Source organism: Neltuma alba, unplaced genomic scaffold (genome assembly GCF_004799145.2).
Source record: "Neltuma alba isolate B1F8T4 unplaced genomic scaffold, ASM479914v2 tig00011767_pilon, whole genome shotgun sequence".
Classification (NCBI taxonomy): Eukaryota; Viridiplantae; Streptophyta; class Magnoliopsida; order Fabales; family Fabaceae; genus Neltuma; species Neltuma alba.
In genome coordinates this window covers 44136-63824 of record NW_021636391.1, presented here as the reverse complement: position 1 = coordinate 63824, position 19689 = coordinate 44136, and the positions used below count along the sequence as shown (strand labels likewise).

General features: G+C 32.9%; 4 protein-coding genes across 5 annotated transcripts; all 4 read right to left on the bottom strand.

Moving 5' to 3' along the window:
* Positions 1 to 353: 353 nt before the first annotated feature.
* On the bottom strand, positions 354 to 986 carry LOC114717674 (uncharacterized). Its single transcript, XM_028902880.1, has one exon. It carries the CDS (start codon positions 984 to 986, stop codon positions 354 to 356), a length of 633 nt encoding a protein of 210 aa, XP_028758713.1.
* Positions 987 to 5932: 4946 nt separating this feature from the next.
* Positions 5933 to 7465, bottom strand: LOC114717680 (uncharacterized). The gene is made up of 2 exons (XM_028902886.1): positions 6298 to 7465; positions 5933 to 6196 (listed from the first exon to the last, which is right to left on the bottom strand). Exon 1 carries the CDS (start codon positions 7458 to 7460, stop codon positions 6300 to 6302), a length of 1161 nt encoding a protein of 386 aa, XP_028758719.1. The 5' UTR covers positions 7461 to 7465; the 3' UTR covers positions 5933 to 6196; positions 6298 to 6299.
* A 4890-nt stretch (positions 7466 to 12355) lies between these two features.
* Positions 12356 to 13544, bottom strand: LOC114717673 (uncharacterized). The gene has a single exon (XM_028902879.1). The coding sequence runs from the start codon at positions 13514 to 13516 to the stop codon at positions 12356 to 12358; it is 1161 nt and encodes a 386-aa protein (XP_028758712.1). The 5' UTR covers positions 13517 to 13544.
* A 1275-nt stretch (positions 13545 to 14819) lies between these two features.
* On the bottom strand, positions 14820 to 18720 carry LOC114717681 (transcription termination factor MTERF9, chloroplastic-like). Of its 2 annotated transcripts, XR_003737741.1 has the most exons (3): positions 17485 to 18720; positions 16346 to 16583; positions 14820 to 15271 (listed from the first exon to the last, which is right to left on the bottom strand). XR_003737741.1 is itself a non-coding variant. In XM_028902887.1 (2 exons), the coding sequence occupies exon 1, from the start codon at positions 18670 to 18672 to the stop codon at positions 17509 to 17511; it is 1164 nt and encodes a 387-aa protein (XP_028758720.1). In that variant the 5' UTR covers positions 18673 to 18720; the 3' UTR covers positions 16344 to 16583; positions 17485 to 17508. The 2 variants fall into 2 exon arrangements, 1 of the variants encoding a protein (XP_028758720.1); XM_028902887.1 differs by lacking the exon at positions 14820 to 15271 and having other exon boundaries at positions 16344 to 16583.
* Between the last annotated feature and the right edge of the window lie 969 nt (positions 18721 to 19689).

Genomic DNA, 19689 nt, shown 5'->3' with positions numbered 1-19689 from the left:
GCTTGAATGACAGCACCTCTCGGAACTATTCGCCTTCTGAAACTCATTGTAAAAACTGTAGGATATTTGCTAACAGTAGAAGACTCAAAGCCCAATTTATGGACAAGAAACTCCATTATTGCATCGATCTTATCCTCTGCTGCTACCATACAGAGAGGAAACTTTCTAAATGCCACAAGAATGTCATGGTCAGACCAACCCCACTTTTTATAAACATCAGCTCTCTTTGCGCAATGAGGATTTGCTTAGACAGAAGAACACATGAACAGCCATAAGAAATTGATACTTCAAAGGATTGATCCCAATATTATTCACTTCTTCCACAATGTCCTTAAGCACATTAGGACTTGCAGTTAATGTCCTAGGATTATATTGCAAAAATTGATGACATTTGATTCAGGAACTCCTGCTTCTCGCAATAGCTCCATATTAGGCCGGGCAATTGTGTTGGCATCAACAAGAATGCCCGAGTAAATTCGAAGAGTTTTAATGAGCTTGTCGTCAGATTGAAACACATCTCGAAAGAAGTTAAAGGAAGGAATGAGCTGCTTCCTTAAGCTTCTTGACATGATTCTAGGATAACTACATATGAGCTTAGGGATATCCAAGCTCGAAAAGCCTCTGGATTTAAAAAATTCAATTTTGGGCAGAAAGGTTTTCTCAGGATCATATCGGAGAGACGATGGGGTGTCAGTAATGAAGCGAATAATCTGGGGCTGAGAGAATCCATGACTTTTAAGGAAATTGATAACCAAATCAGGTTTATCCCGCGTTTCGAAGCTGACACACTTAGAAGCTGAAGCAGCTTGTTTGGGTGATAAGCCACAGGTGTCAATGAGATATGAGACGGTGAAAGAATGCCCATTGGCAGAGGTTGAATAAGCATACCTCGATGAAAACCACTGGGTTTGAACACAAATCAGATGTTGAAATGTTAAAGGAGAGATTGCGCTGACGCCGATAGCTTTGCGGAGAGAACGCGACATGGATTCCGTTCGTTTCGAAGGCTAGAGAGCGAAGTGTAAAGCCCTTGCGCGCGCGGCATTCCTCATATTAAATGCATTTTTCGCTAATGCTTAGCTGTTTTTTTGCTTTTCCCCAACCAAACCTCCGAGAGTCTATTATTTATCTATTAGTCCTCTTATCTATTTATAAAACATTTTTAGTATATTTTATGCAGGCAAAAAAAAACTTAAATTTCATTAACTTACATTTAAAATTTAATAACTTTTTAACGTCATCTCTATTTAATATATATTATACTTCACATAAATAAAGTTAATGCAATAATAAATGAGGGGTAAAATTGTATATTCATGCAGAAATTTTTTTCAGTATCCTATAAATAAAACTAAAAAATGCATTCTCTCTCTACCCTATATAGGACCAGATGAGTATCTATTAAGGATTAATATTAGGTTTAGTCCTTTAAGTTGACCCTTATTTTGATCGTAGTCCTTCAAGTTTTAAATAATAGCTTTTAGTTCCTCAAATTTCTTTTTATTTAGAATATTAGCCCTCTAATCTAACAAAAAGTTAGATCATTTTACCATTTGAAAGACAAAATTTATACTCCTTCAGTCCTAAATATAAGAGTTATTTTGTTGTGTAAATTACACTACAAAATAGGTCTTATATTTAAACCAGAGAGAGTAATTTGAAATCCGAGGGATTAAAACCAAAATCATGACAAATTTAAGAGACTAAAAATTATATTAACCTATCTATTGAAAGTAGAGTGAAAAATAAGACTCACAAGAAACTGCCACTTGATTTCAGTCATTCAATCATACGGGTAAATGAGTTTTATTTTTTCATTTTTTAAAATCCGTAATTATAAGCGCACCTCCCCTATTTTTGTGACTACGCATGATTAGGACCGGAGGTTATGTGATTTGTGTTATTTTCTCACTTTTGTAAAAGCTGGAATTTTCTGCACATTACTTCTTATTATATTCTTTGTATGTGTTTTAACTCCCAAATAATAGATATTTTAAAGTTTAAATTCAAAATATATGAAAATGATATAACTTTTTTGACTCACCGCCAGTTATAAAAATTTTCGAACAGCTTCCATTAATATTTAAATTTCAATTCTTATAGATTTTTTTAATCTTTAATTTTACTCTTTTTACTTATTCCCACATTGTATTATTTCTGTTTAAATTATTTTAGTTGAATTTTTTATTCTTAAAATAAAGATCCTGACCAAATATTTTAATTTTAAATTAAAAAATATATAAAATGATATAACTTTCCTAATTTACCCCGATATATTTGGGTGCAGGATTTCATAATTTTCTGTTCAGTTTACTAACCAACCAATACAATCTCAAAATAAAACTATTTTAAAAAATATTATGCATTTCTCCCTCATGCCTTTTTCCATTTTTAAAAAAATCATTGAAAATGATTTATTCCCTTATCCTTGCCGATTGCTCCCTTTTACTCCTCTCCAGGCGACCATGACAACCAAGCAGAAGCGGATGGGAATCAATGAAAGTGTGGAGATTGTGAAGTTTTCGAAGCACAATATTACTAGGAAGGTTACTCTTGTGATAAGGCAATATAAGACACTAAGGTGTGTTTGGATTAGTGGTGGGAGAAGTTACTTTTTTTCAATATGACTCTTCTCTTGCAAATGTCAGATTAGATAAAATTAGGTAATATAATGGATTTATGTTTGAATTGACTTTTATAAAAAAAGTCAATTTAAGAAGTTGAAACTTGTTTAAATGATAATAAAAAAAATAAATTAGATGTAAAATAACTAAAATGATATGAAGTTTATTGAATGGTATATATTTATATTACATATTTATAATGTGATAATTGTCAGAGAAAAATTAAAATTATAAAATAAAAATACTTATTTTTTTTAAAGAATAATAAATTTATTTTTTTAAAAATGATTTTATTATTCAAAAAATAATTTCTTTAATGTTAAAAACCAATTGGCTGGATTAAAAAACAAAAAAGAAACTCGCATCATGCATTCTCTCTCCTCCATCGCCTCACCTATCAAAACGTGCAGTGGAGCTTTTTTTGACCTGCAGTAGCGAAGGAGTTGAGAATAGGAGCTTTTGGAAAAGAGATCGTTTCCGGTACAAGGGAGTGTTTGGAAAACTTCAAAAATATTTTTTCACAAATCGATATAATTTTCTTTCACATATTTACTTTATATCGTAAAAACACTTTTAAAATCATGGTTTTGTTTTTATCTAAACATTTCCTGAGCCCATTTACCTCCACAGTAAATCCAAACATATGTTTTAAACAAAAAGTTGTTTTTTTTCAGCTTTTATTGGTGGAGAAGTCAGTTTGGTAGCCTTCACTATGATCCCAAACTCACCCTAGGGCATCTGCGGGCATTGTGAAGTTTTTGGTATTCGTATTTTCTCTATTTTTATTATGATTTTTCTTCATGATTTGATATCTCTTCTCATTTTAATTTCATTCTTATATTTTAGATTTATACCCATGATGAAGAAGCCAAGGAGATACAGTACAAGAAAAATGACAAAACTTTTCTAGTAACTTGTAACCCAAAGTAATTCAAGAAAAATAAATTGATTCCATACCCAAATAATTTTCCAGTTACCAATTTTCTTCATTCTTTCTAGTTGAAATTTGTGAATAAAGCAAGGCATAATTGTGCATAATGTTTAGCGTTGATTCTGAGTAGATTTCTTTTGTCGATGCTTCATCAAATCTTCATTTTTTCCGTCTTAGTCTACAATTATTTATGGTTTAGACTTCAACTCCCCATCACTTCTTCGACAATGCTGCTTTCATCTCTATCTTACCATTCATATGTCAAGTTTACTCTTTATTTTACATCAGTCATAATTAACTCTCATTAATGAAAATCCCATGAAACCTAATATTTTGATGTTGATTTACTTTTATGTAGCAAATGATTTAGATATTCTTTGGTTTTTAGTGTAAATGTTGAAATATCGAGACTAGTAGACTACAACAAAAGGGAGTACATCGCATACAATGTGAATAACCTCACTAAGCTGCAAAATAAGCATATTCTTAGCATACAACGTTCTCCCATCCATTTTGATTATCTTATTATTATCTCTATTTCACATGTTCTGCCCAAAAAAAAATTAACATAAATAAATAAGGATAGAAGAAGGCTCCAAAAACAATTCAAATTTAAAAAGTAAAATGTATCTTTTTAATTCAAAATAATTAACATTGATAAATAATACATAATAAATGAATAGATTATTATTTTCTCATTGTTCCTGTTTTACATTATCAACAGAAAAATTAGGAGGCCAATGAAATAACGATTTGTTCCTCTTCCCATAAATAAATAAACTTTATAAAATTAGAGTGCTTTGTATAATAGAGTTGTGAAATGGAGCTTCTACTTTGTTCCTTTTATCATTCCATCTGTAGGCTATATTTGCATATGTTTTATACACACGTTAAACTTGAAGATAAGCTTCTTGATTACATAGGCTCTTTTATTGTTTACTGCCATCCTATGCAAGCTTTTCTGACCGAAAGCTCTGCAAAACCCAACTCAGCTCGAATCCTAACTCAAAAACCTCTACAAGATGTCGATTACTCTGAAGCATGATTTGTAGACGTATATGTCCTTCTTCCACCAGCCCTCCGATAATTACCATTTGGTATAATGGCATGCACATTATATCAGCTCCGTACCATAGGAGTGATTCCTATGTGATGCAAACATCGGCTATATGATTAGGATGATGGAATTTGCACTTACCTTAACAATGTTTACCACAGCCTCATTGTTTTGGGAATGTTTTTGAATTGGCAAAATACTCCCACTTTCTGGAACAATGGAGCTCCTCTGTGACTCTGTTGGGGTCTTGAACTTAATTCCTGGTAGAGCCAAAGCAAATTAAAAAAGAATGGAAAGAAGAAGAAGAAGAGATGTTTCACTAGCTTAGGTTAGTCTCCAGACTCAACTCACTTAAATTTTTTTGCATCAAAAAGAAGAGATGTTATAATAATAAGAAAAGAAATATGCATGGTACATTTCTCCCAACATAATGCCCTAAATCCAGTTCTCTATGCTGACTGGTTAGGAAAGAGACAGGCTGTCCAAAAATTGAAATGTTTCCATTTCAAAGGGCCTAATGGAATGCTATAAGATGTTCAGGTTGTCACGCCCAGGAAGGTATCAAGAAAAATAGCTTAAAAAGTATAAGTTGGTATCAGTATGGATAAATATATTAATATAAGATATAAAATTACGCTTAGGACTTATTTGTTAAATTGGGTGGGAAACCCACAAATATCAATCCAATTAAGTTGAATAATAAAGTGTTGAATCAAGAACTTAGCAAGCACCAACAAGTGTAAAAGAAAATCCTCAAATCAATGCTAAAACTACAATTTTAGTTGTCAATATTGAACCAGAAGCGCGCTAAATTTTCTAGCTAATATATTATACATATCCCATTTGAAAGAAAATCACAAAATTGAGACATGAATGGCCAAAGCCATTTGTACCAAAATAATATGAATATCACTACTTCACCTTAATGTTTATTAAGAAAAAATACATTCTGAACCAGATAAAAACACTAACATGTGCAGACAGGGTGAATCAAGTAGCATATTCAAACCTAGTCAAATCAAATTGAATCAAGTAAAATAAAATCCTTCAATACTGAAAATAATAAGGTATATCATGTAACCAAACAAAACCCATATGAACAAAGGCGGTTTGATTATTTTGTCAGATGAAGTGTTGGATTATCTTCGTTACTCATCCCTTTCTCCCAAAGGCCAAATGAAGTTAGTTTATGAGTTAACAGCAAAACTGAACACGTAGAATCAAGTGGATCAGTAAACTAGAATTGGAGGAATTAACAGGTTCAAAACATTAACCAACTAACAAAGCAAGAGTATTTTAAAACCTCGTCACATAGTTTACTAATCATAAACCAGAATTCTGATTTGGAAAAGGATGGTTTTAATGCAGCACTAGTGACGAAGAAGGTCAAATGGAAAATATGGCCCACGAAAGCCTACTGATGAAGGGTTCTATAATCCAACGAAAGGTAAAACAATGTCTCTATACATGATTCTTACTCCAAAACGCCTTCTCAGATAAGCTTTAAAACTTGGGGCTAAATTCAAATGGAGAGATCCTAGTGTAATATGAAGCTCTTTGCATGCTAGATATGTCATTCCCAACCTAAATTAAAGCAAACCACATAAACATTAATAATGCGTCGTACCAATACAAATGAAGAGAAAACAGGTCTACAATTGCTACATCTTAGTCCATATTCTTACCTTCAAACCTTTCCATTCTTCATTTTCCTTGCAAGATCCAGTTTAGACTGATACAACTCTAATAATTGAGTTGCTTCCTGCCCCTGACAAAGGAGAAACCTCCTCAGAAAATAACTTTCACTATATACAAATGTTGCAAACAATGTTTTCTTTTTCATTAGACCCCTTGACAACAGAGCTTGAATGACAGCACCTCTCGGAACTATTCGCCTTTTCAAGCTCAATGTAAAAACTGTAGGATATTTGCTAGTAGTAGAAGACTCACAGCCCAATTTATGGACAAGAAACTCCATTATTGCATCGATCTTATCCTCTGCTGCTGCCATACAGAGAGGGAACTTTCTAAATGCCACAAGAGTGTCATGGTCAGACCAACCCCACTTTTTATAAACATCAGCTCTCTTTGCCAATGAGGATTTGTTTAGACAGAAGAATACATGAATAGCCATAAGAAATTGATACTTCAAAGGATTGATCCCTATATTCTTCACTTCTTCTACAATGTCCTTAAACACATTAGGGCTTGCAGTTAATGTCCTAGGATACACTTGCAACAATTTGATGACATTTGATTCAGGAACTCCTGCTTCTCGCAATAGCTCCATATTAGGCCGGGCAATTGTGTTGGCGTTAAGAAGAATGCCCGAGCAATATTGAAGAGTTTTAATAAGCTTCTCGTCAGATTGAGACACATCTCGAAAGAAGTCAAAGGAAGGAATGAGCTGCTTCCTTAAGCTTCTTGACATGATTCTAGGACAACTACATATGAGCCTAGGGATGTCTGAGCTCGAAACGCCTCTGGATTTGAAAAATTCAATTTTGGGCAGAAAGGTTTTCTCAGGATCATATCGGAGAAACGATGGGATCTCAGCAATGAAACGAACAATCTGGGGCTGAGAGAATCCATGACTTTTAAGGAAATTGATAACCAAATCAGGCTTATCCGGCGTTTCGAAGCTGACACGCTTAGAAGCTGAAGCAGCTTGTTTGGGTGACAAGCCACAGGTGTCAATGAGATATGAGAAGGTGAAAGAATGCCCATTGGAAGAGGTTGAATAAGCATACCTTGATGAAAACCACTGGGTTTGAACACAAATCAGATGTTGCAATGTTGAAGGAGAGACTGCGCTGATACCGATAGCTTTGCGGAGAGAAGGCAACATGGACTCCGTTCGTTTCGAAGACTAGAGAACGAAGCGTAAAACCCTTCTGCGCAGCATCGCCTATATTAAATGCATTTTCTGGTTTTACATTTTACCCTTTTTGTTTTTTTAAAGAAAGTCCATTATCCATCTACTGCTTCTAATCCTATGTGTAAGGGCTTGTTTAGTAATATTATCTAAATATATTATTACTGCATTACAAAAGCAAGACATAATAACAGTCTGCCACGTGGCAGCACATTATGCAGATAAATTATCTTTATTTTTTATTTTTGTGAAAGCCATGTTTCTATGCATGATCCCCTATTTATGTGTTTTTTTTTAATTTAATTTAATCCAATTTTAAATTGGTTCATGTTGTATGTATATACCATAAATAAACGTCTAATACATAAACAAACATCTATTTGCACTCATGCAATGCATGTTTACTGAACCAGTTTATTAAAAGATAAAACCATATTTTAGTACAGGGCTTATTAACACAAGAAGATGGTGTTGTGATCAGAGTGGGACAACCAATAGGGGTTGGGTTTAGCGGTAAAGAGCTAATCTTTTACAACGTGACGAATCAAGGTTTGAATTCCTGTTAGGAGAGGTGTCCACATTTAGTACCCGACAGTATCTCGAATAGGATTACCTCCAATAAGAAGATAGCTATACTTTGGAAAAAAAAAAACAGGATGGGATATAGGCTGAACATTAGGTATCCTACCCAGTCTAGGAGTATTATTTACTCCTTTTTGTTCTTTTTATAGTAACGTGAAATTTAAATTGACTTGGTCATTTTAATAAGATCGTAAGTAAAGTTGTTTGGACATTTAATATGTTTTTACTATTGTTTCTAATTAGTTTTATGAATTGACTTGGTCATTTCATAAGGGCATACGTAGGGAAAAATTTTATTTCATATATATTTATTACTTTTAACTAATTTTAGTTATTTTTTTAAATCATGTACTACTACGTCCCTTATTATAAGATCCTTTTAATTAAATTACACAATTTAATAAAACAGTTAAAATTAGTTTAAAACAATTAATATGTAGCAAATATAATTTTTTTCAAATATACCCCTATATATAAATGAGGAGATGTGGGAGAGTAATAGTCAGATAAATAAAGAAAGCGAATATATTAAATACAGTAAACTAGGGATAAAATAAGAAATAATATATTAAATATTCAGACAAATTCAAAAATAATTTTATATAAAAAATAAATCTATTTAAAAAATTATAAGAAGGGGAGGGAGTAATTTTAATAGTGGAAGGTGGACATCCCAGTTTGTCATCTGGATGCACTGACAGCATCATACTGGAAGGGGAGTCTTCTAACTGCCGCAAGAATGTCATTATTAGGTCAGACCAACCCCACTTTTTATAAAATTCAGCCTTATTTGCCCATTTGGATTTGCAAAACAACAAGCATACATTAACAGCCATAGCAAATTGAAAATTCGAAGGACCAAACCCATGTTCCTTTACTTTCATAACAGTAATATTGAGATGTATAGTAGCCTTTAATAATTTAAATTTACATGTACTAGCTCTAGTCCTTAATATAAAATTTTGTTTGATTTTTATTTTGATTCTAAATATAAGATCCTAATCCACTTTATCTCTCATATTTATGTACTCCTCCGGTCCTTAATATATGACCCAATTCTTAAGTTGATTTTGGTCCTAATATAAGACCCATTTATCATATTTATCAATTTTCTCTAAATTACCCCTATGGATACTCTCTCAACCATAATCAAGTAGAAGAGGGAGATGGGTATTAAGAAAGATGATTATGGTGTTTTAGGAAAAATGTGTCACTTTTCTTAAAATTAACTAACTTAACTAATTTCTTTAATCTAATCAAATTAGTTAAATGGGTCTTATATTAAGGACTGGAGGAGTATTTTTTTTCAAAGTAATCCTTCTAACAATGGTAACTCTAACCAATACATTTGATTAGCAATAATATTTTAAAAAAGACAACATATATTTATTACAAATAACTAACTTAACTTCTTTTCTTAATCTTCTCAAATTAGTCAACTAGTTTTTATAATTAGGACCGGAAGTAATATCACTTGAGATAGAATTATAGAAACTTGGATCCTCTCGAGTATAGACTGTTCTGATTTCATGTGTTGCTTCATTTAAAAATTATATATATATGTGTGTGTGTGTGTGTGTGTATATCAAAATAAGTAAAAGAAGAAACTAATAAATCAGATTATCCAGATTAAATCAAAATAGCCCATATCACTTCATTAAGCAGTTTCAAATGAAGAGAGTGGAACTGCAACATTATAGGTGGTGAATCATTTATATTCGATTGAACCGCCTATGAGCTTAACGTCAAAACCACTGATCTGTTGTTACAAGCCGACACATCCACAGTAAGCTTAGAGGGAGATATTTTTATGTACTATCTCCGATTCTAATTATAAAAACTAGTTGACTAATTTGAGAAAATTAAATAAATAAATTAAGTTAATTATTTATAATAAATAGATATTATTTTTCTTAAAATATCTTTACTAATCAAGTGTATTGTTTAGAACTAACATTATTAGGAGAACTATCTCAGAAAAAATATATATATAAATATGGGAGACAAAATAGATTGAGATCTTATATTTAGGACCAAAATAAAAGTTAAACCAAGTCTTATATTAAGGACTGAAGTTCAACTAATCTAGTTCTTCGAAAAAAGGATAATGAACCCCTGTATAATTGTCTCCGGGCTATGTACAACATCTGTTTTTGTAAACTGTATAACTATCAAGATTGATTTAGAAAGCTAAACTTTCACCCACAGCATGATATTAGTTTTGATTGGTAGGTCCTTTCCAAGCCAAATTAGAGCAAACAACATGACTGAATGTCAATAATGTAATGCGTTAAAGGGCTGTAGAGAGAAGAGAGTTCTACAAGTGCTACATCATTAGTTCATATCCATAACCTAAAACCTGTCCGGTCTCCACTTTCCCCACAAGATCCAGTTTAGACCAATACAACTCCAATAATTCATTGGCTTCTAGCTCATGACAAAAGAAGCTGTTTAAACCCTGTTCTAACAGATCCAAATGGTCAACCAATGTTAACCGAGTTAAAAAGTATTTCTGTCCTGAAAGTTTTTAAAAAGGAGTTGTAGATATCTAAATTTTTTTTGGCATACCCTGAAAGTAATAAAAACATAGCAATTTTACCCTATCCAAGATTGTGAGTTGACTCTTATATAATATATCAATTTATAGGTTATGTAAATTGGCTTGAGAAAAAATGATAAATATAAAAAACAAAGTGGATTAAAATCTTATATTTAGGATTAAATCTAACTGTCAACTAATTCTTATATTAAAGATAAAAGGTATTCATCTATATTTTTATTAATTTTTTTATCATTGATGTAACCCTTCTCAATTTTATTTTTTTATATAAAAACTAAACGTATATTTATTTTACATGTTATTATATGGAGCTTTGAAATGATCACTCAAGTAAATAATTTATTAAAAAAGTGCTGTTTATAAATTCCTTACATTTTATGGTGATATATTATCTTATCATAAGACGCCACATCATCATCAGACTAAAAAAAAAAAACTCTTTCCCCTTTTATCATCACCATCTTTATTCATAAAAACATGAACAATCAACAAAAATAATCATAAAACCAAATCAACAATTACCGAATATGTAGACAAAAAAACATAAGCTTTTCCTCTTCATCATCATCAACATCCATGAACATTTAACCCCCAAAAAAAAAAACAAGAAGAACAAACCAAATCAAACCAGAAATATCTTTAATATTTTGGTTAATAAAAGATATAAAAAACGGTAAGATAATATATCAACATAAAATGGAAAAAAATTTATTAGCGGTACTTTTTTGATAAATTATTTTCTTGAGTGATAATTAGGACAGGGTAAAACTGCTATATTTTTATTACTTTTGGGACAAAATTGCACTAAGAACAACTCCCAGATACATACAGCTCCTTTTTGAAAACTTCCGGAGCAAAAATGCTATTTAACCCTTAATTTTATCCTCAGACATCTTAATACAAAACGGACACTCTAAAAGCAGCAGCAATGTCATAGTCAGAGCAGCCCTACTTCTTGTAAACATTAGCCTTTTGTGACTATCTTGATTTGCTTAATGACGACAATGCCTAAACGGCCGTAATAAATTGATACTTTAACGGATCAAACCCCATTTCCTGAATCTCCTTCACAATCATCTTGAATCGACCAGTATTGACAGAAAATCACCAATTGATGGAGATAATCTTACTTAAAACCCTTGTTTCACACAGTACCTGGAACGAGACTCACAAGTGCAGAACTGCTATTGTAACTATTGCTTGAATTCCCCAATTACTGTATACCAATAACAAGAAATTCTCCCACGGGGTAAGATTGATAGCAATAAAAGAGGAAGAAAAACAATTTTTGTGGGTAACTGAAAGACCAATTGTTTTCCAAAGAGCCCAACCCAAATCCTTGCATATACCAAGGAAGTGTTCCGAAGAGCACAACACTGGGGGGGAAAAAGAATGGAAGAAGTCGCATGAGAAAAATAATGGAAAGAAAAATCCAAGACTTTCCCTTCTGCTACAAAGTATCTCCCTCTAAGAAACAAAAATGACAGGAATATTACATAGCATCACAGGTGACCTTGTTAAAACCAGGGCTTAGGATTCAAATGGTAGAGAAATTTCAGTTTATCTACAACCCTTGAGAGATTTGATTCTTCATTTTCAAGCTAAATTAAAGTAAACAAAAACAACGAGAGAGAAATTAACAAAGGTCATGCAGCAGAAGACATAAATTTAGTTACAAGCGACTTGCTCCATCTCAGTCCATACCCATAACCTTTTCATTCCTCATTCACCTTGCAAGATCAAGTTCAGCCTGATAAAGCTTCAGGAGTTCACTGCATTCTTCCTCATGACTGATGACCAATCTTCTCAAAAACACCCTTTCAGTATAGAGAAATATTGAGAGCAATCTTTCCTTTTTCACCAGACCTTTTGACAACAAAACTTGAATGACAGAAGCCCGTGGAACAATTCGTCTATTCAAACTAAGTGACAGAACTACTGCATAAGTGGGAATAGTGGAAGGCGGACAGCCCAATTTCTGAACAAGAATCGTCATTATTGCATCAATTTTATCCTCAGATGCCTTCATACAAAATGGGAAACTTCTGAAAGCAGCATGAATGTCGTTGTCTGACCAGCCCCACTTCTTGTAAACCTTAGCCTTTTTTGACCATGTAGATTTGCTTAGCGACGACAATACGTAAACGGCGATACAAAATTGAAACTTTAAAGGATCAAACCCCATTTCCTGAACTCGCTCCACTATGATATTGAATTTTTCAGTACTTGTAGTCACTGTCTTAGGATAGATTTGCAACAATTTGATTATGTTTGATTCAGGAACTTCGACTTCTCTTAATAGCTTCATATTAGGCACGGCAAGGGTGTTAATATCAATAAGAATGCCCGAGCAAGATTTAAGAGCTTTAATGAGCTTGTCATCAGATTGAAACAAATCTCGAAAGAAATCAAAGGAAGGAATGAGCTGCTTATTTAAGCTTGTTTTCATAATGTTAGGACAACTACATAAGAGCTTAGGGATGTCTGAACTCGAAACGCCTCTGGATATGAAAAACTCGATCTTGGGGAGTATGGTTTTCTCAGGGTGAGATCGAAGACATTGGGGGACTCGTCTTGTGACACGAAGAATCTGGGATTTTGAGAATCCGAGATTCTTCAAGAAATTGATAACCGTATCTGGTTTTTCTCGCGTTTCCAAGCTGAGATACTTGGAAACTCCAGCAGCTTCTTTGGGTGAGAAGCCACATGTGTCAATGAGATATGAGACTGTGAAAGAATGCTCGCTGGATGAAATTGAATTACAGTACCTGGCAGTGGCAGGTAGACATTGGCTTTGAAAGCAAAGTAATTGCTGAGATGTTGAGGGAGAGATTGTGTTGATGATATGCCTCCGAAAAAGGATGATTTTCCTCAGAAAGCAAAACATGGTTTCGCAAAAGACGGAGCAAGCTAACAGCGAACCCTGCGCCCGCGGGCAGGCAGACCAGTGTTTGTGGAAGGCCACCGAGATTACTTCCCCCTTTCTGAAAATATTAAAAGCGTAAAGCATACGTTTAGGAGCTATTTATGTGGAAATTAAATTATAGTTTTAAAAATATTTTTAAGAATTAAGAATTAAATATGTGGAGGAGTTTGTCTCGTTTTGTAGAAAAACACTTCTAAGGGTTGCCAAACACCCCCTTAATGAGTATTTGGGTGGAACAAAACTATGACTTGAAAGATAGTTTTACAATATACGAAATAAATATGTGAAAAAATTTATCTTAATTTGTAAAAAAATATTTTTTGAAAATACTTTTTTGAGTTTTGAGAATCCAAACACCTCCTTAATTGAAGTTTTAATTTGATTCCTTTTGTTTTTTCAAAATTTTTAATTTGGTGTCTTAACTTTAAAAATTATAATTTTAGTCTTTTAATCCAATATTGTTATTAAAATCATAAATGTTAGTAAAATATTATTAAATATTAATATATTAAGTTTAATTTTCAAAACGATTACGGTTATTACAAAAAATTATCATTTAAGCATAATAATTTTCTAGTTAAATGACAAATGTATCACTTTTAAAATTAAAGGATTAAATTAAAATCTTATATAAAATTAAAAGGCCAACTGTATAGTTTAGCCTATTGTAAATATTACTTTCTTGTTCAAACAAAAATAACTTTTAGGTATAAATTAAAAAAAGTATAAAGGAAAACTATGCTTGAAATGCCCATAATTCTTTAATTCTTAATTTTATATCTATGTGTTTTTCCCCTTATTAAAATATTTTAATTTTACTATTTTAACACTATAAATCTCTATAACTTTGCTCTATTAATATTATCAGATCACCTACAAAACTAATTGTGCTAATAAAGTAAAATTAAAGGATTTAATATAGAGAAAGAAAAACTTACAGGTACCAAACTAAAAATTAAAGAAAATTATAAGTACCTCAAGAATGGTTTTTCCCAAAAAAAAAAAGGGATAAAATTGTAAACATATCGTGGGTAAGAAAATTATTTCCTCCACTCTCGTTTACAAATCAATATTTACTAGTCAAATTTTTGTATTTACACATGATATCATCATTTTGAGATATAAATATGTGAATGCTGGGATAGCGCAAAAGTTAATTCTAAAAGATTGTCCTTGGCTTTTTTTTTTTTGTCTTTTTGCCAGGCGATTTTTTCTTGGTTTTTAAATAAGAACACTTCATGACAAAGATTAGCCAGGGAACAAATTAAGAAGTCAAAGACTTTATATTCTAGTGGCATGAATGCTTTCTTATTAGTGAGAGGTTGCATTTGGTCACGTTCATAACACTTTACTATTAATACAATCCCTTTAATTTGAATGGGAAAAAAAAAAACAGAGAACAAAACAACAAACATAGTACACTACGTACTCAAATAATCTCTATTCCAGTCCAACATAGTAAGGGCAGGATCAGAAAAACAGTATATTGATCCTCAATGTCATGAGCTAAGCTCACAATCCAATTAGCACATTTGTTAACCTCCAAAAGCGGAAGTGACATTCCAATTCTTGATGGGGAGATGTCTGATTCCTTCCATCAGTGTTTGCATTTGATGCTCTGCGACATTGTTCTTATGAGTTAGCTAATTTATAGTAAGCTGGGGAAAGTTTTTAGGAGGCTCCATGCTCGAATATTGTAATCATTCTTTATTTTACCTGCATATATTGCATAACAACCAGACACAAAGCAGATAAATCAGGAAACCCCATGTGAAAATAATTGTAAATTTCTCATTCCAAGGACAAAGCATGATGTTACGATATTCACGATTATGTAAACATAAAGACAGAGCAAATTAAAGGGCTTCCAACCCAAAAAATATAAAGTACGTAAGCCTAAACAAACACAATAGACAGAGTAGGATCATTAGTATGGTATCTTTGGACTTCAGTTGTTTCATACTTATTCTTGCAAGGGATAAGAGATACTTAAATAGGCTCAGCTTTAATATTCCATTGTAGTTCATGTTTCTTATTTGAGAGACAATAACTGTATATAGAATGATTAGTTTCACGGGTGACCTTCATTTGATTACTTCCAAGCTAAACTAAATAAAATAACAAGACAGAAACTCATGGCATAATGCACTAACTAAACCAATCAGTGGGATGGGGCTTCAGTAATTGCCTCACCTCAATCCATATGCATACACATACTTTTAATGCAACTATCTAATATGCGATATCATTACGGGGCCAAATTGAAGCATTACTAGCCTTTTCAATCTTCATTCAGCTTGCAAGATTCAGGTTAGCTTGGTACAACTTCAATTTGCTTATTCAAGCTCAGTAGCAAAAATCATGGATATTTAGTGATAGTGGAAGATTTACAGACCAGCTTATTGACGAGAAACTGCATTACGGCATCAATTTTACTCTTTGACACCGTCTTTATGTTTGTTATTTTGCTCCTTTGAGGAATTCAGAGACAATACATGCTTAGCTCTAATCACTTCAATCTATTTTATTCATAATCTTTGTTCCAAAATGATAATCCTTTAGGAAACATCTCTTTATAAACACAGCCACTGCATAACACAACCTGGTGAAACTTGAGGATTAAGTGAAATGATGAAGAAATTTCAGTGTGTAGAGAACTCTACCGAGTTTGATCGTTCATATCCAAGATAAATTAAGGTAGAAAACAAGATAGAAATTGATAAGGTAATGCACTATAAAAAATAAAGGGAAAAGCAAAACAGCACTATGAAAAAGGAAGAAAGAACTCACCAATTGATGGGGATAATCTTAACTAAAGCCCTTGTTTCATACAGTGCCTGGAATGAGACTCATAAGCAGGGAGCTGCCATTGTAACTATTGTTTAAATTCCCACATCGCCCAATATCAATAACAAGAAATTCTGCCATGGGGGAAGATTAAGTAATAAAGGAGGAAGAAAAAATTGTTGCGGGTGACTGAAAAGACCAATTGTCTTCCAAAGAGCCCACGCCAAATGCTTGCATATACCTAGGAAATGTTTCAAAGAGCATAACATAAGAGAGAATGGAAGAAACCGCATGAGGGGGGAAAAAAAGGAAAGAAAAATCCAAGGCCTTCCCTTTTGATGTAAAATATCTTCCTCTAAGAAGCAAAAATGACAGGAATATTACATAGCATCACAGATGACCTTGTTAAACTCAGGACGTGACCAAATTCAAATGGCCGAGAAATTTTAGTTTATAGACAACCCTTGAGAGATCCCACTCCTCATATTCAAGGTAAATTAAAGTAAACAAAAACAAGGAGAGAAATTAACAAAGGTGGTGCAGCAAAAAGACAGAAGTTTAGTGAAAAGGGACTTGCTCCATCTCAGCCCATACCCATAACCGTTCATTCTTCATTCACCTTGCAATACCGCTTCAGGAGTTCATTACATTCTTCCTCACGAGTCACGATAAATCTTTTCAAAAACTGCCTTTCGCTATAGACAAAATGTTGAAAGCAAGCTATAGTATATAACAAAATGTTCAACTTAGGATCGAGGTCAACTCAAGGAGAAATTTGAGTGCCCAGAAAAAAGCTTCACTAATTGGATTGGTCACGTCCAAAGTAAATGAAAGCAAACAAGAAAGAGTTTCTAATCTATATTGAAGAACAGGATAATGTTCTGCACCAAAGAAATTTGGTGAGAAAAGACTAAACCACTGTATCATCGCAGTTCATTCCCATACCTCTAAGCTTTTCTATTATTCATTCATTTTGTAATCTTCAATTTGAGTGCCCAGAAAAAGATTCATTAATTGGATTGGTCTAGTCCAAAACAAGGTAGAGGTCCTAGTCTATATTGAAGAAAATGATAATGTTATGCACCAAAGAAATTTGGTGAGAAGAGACTAAACCTCTGTATCATCTCAGTCCATTCCCATACCTGTAAGCTTTTCCCATTCTTCATTCACCTTGCCAGCTTCAATTTGCCCTGATACAGCTTCAATAATTGAGTAGCTTCCTCCTTCAGGTTACTCATGATAAACCTTCTCAGAAACGTGCTTTCAGGGTACATAAATAGCAGTGGCAAGCTCTCCTTTTGCACGAGACCCTTAGACAATAAAATCTTAATCACAGCACCTCTTGGCAAAAATCTCCGCTTCATACTGAACGAGATAACCCCTGGATATTTAGCAACGATGGAAGATTCACATCCTAATTTGTTGACCAAAAAATCCATCACTGCATCGATCTTATCTTTTGATGCCTTCATGATGAATGGATACTTCCTAAATGCTGCAAGAATGTCATCCTCCGACCAACCCCACTTCTTATAAACATCAACTTTTTTTCCCCAAGTGGATTTGCTTGCTGATGCCAATACAGAAACGGCCAAAACAAAGTTTACCTGCCCAGGATTAACACCCAGTTCCTTCACTTCCTTCACAATCTCCTCAAATCGAACACAACTTTTGGTTATTACCGAAGGAAAATATTGTAACAGTTTTATGACATTTGATTCAGGAACTCCTGCTTCTCTTAACAACTTCATATTAGGCATGGAACGGCTGTTTAAATCAAGAAGAATACCCGAGAAATTTGTGACAACTTGAATGAGTTTGGCGTCAGATTGAAACAAATCTCGAAAGAAATGAAAGGAAGGAATGATCTGCTTACTTAAGCTTCTCACCATGATGCTAGGGCAACTACATAGGAGCTTAGGGATGTCTGAGATCGAAACGCCATTGGATACAAGAAACTCAATCTTGGGCACTAAGGTTTTCTGAGGATCTGATCGAAGAAGTCTTGGGAGCTCTCTAACAAAACGATGAATCTGGGGTTTAGTGAGTCCTTGACTCTTGAAGAAATTGATAACCAAATCTGGCTTATCTCGCGATTCGAAGCTGACGAGCTTAGAAACTGAAGCAGCTTCTTGTGGTGAGAAGCCACATGTGTCAATGAGATACGAGACAGTGAAAGAATGCCTATTTGATGCGACTGAATTACAGTACCTCGCAGATAACCATTGGCGTTGAAAAAAAAGCAATTCCGGAAGTATAGTCTCCGGAGAAATTGTGCTGAAAACAATAAGCCTTCGGAAAGGGATTGTTTTGCGGAGAAAACAAAACATTGATTGCAGAAAGCTAAAGCACAGGAGAATAGAAGAGGGGAGGAACCCTCCGGTTGATGAAGATAATCTTTGCTTTGCCTGGGAGCTGGGTAAGTTCCGTGCCACGGCGATGGGCTCATTTTTTAAAATTAAACTACGAGAACATGAGCCGAAGGAGGGGCGCTTCAATGATGGCAAATAATAATAATAATAATAATAATAATAATAATAATAATGGAGTAGTATTATATTTTCTAAAATATAAAAAGATTACCTTAAATATATATATATATACACACACATAAATATTAGACACAAAGTAGTTGAAATTTTATATTTAAGACCAAAATAAAAATCAAACAAGGTCTTATATTAAAGGCAAGAGGTAATATGTTGAAAGAAATAAAAAAAATCCTTTTATTTTATTTAAATTAAATACATAATTATAATGGTTGAAGCATATAACAATTTTCAATTTTATTTTAAGCATTTTTTATTTTTTATTGAAGAAATAGACTTTATGAATGTATACACACCAAGGGATATAATACAACTTCATATCTTTAATATAAAAACTAGATAATTAATTTAAAAATATTAAAATTTTTTAATTAAGTTAGTTATTTGTCACAAATATATATTGGTTTTCTTAAATTATTCTCTTCAATCACGTGTATTGAATGATTAGAATTATTTTTTTGATGGGAATCTGAATCTAACAATCAATAAAAATACTTTTTATAAAAAATAAAAAACAAAATAAATTAAAATATTATATTTAAAATCAATCAATCTAACTATAAACTATTTCTATAAAGTACTGGTTTTATAAATGAATACACGAATCATTTTGCTGATCACATATTTTTTATTTTTTTGAATCAGCGACTGTGGTTTTTGCTATTGAGGGTGTGGTGTTTGACTAATAATTTTATACAACTAAGCTACTTTTGTCTGCGTTGTTATTTTCCTTACCTTGTTCCTGTCTTCCTGAACTCCCCCTCCCTCCTACCAAATATTGCCTTAATTCCACCAAAA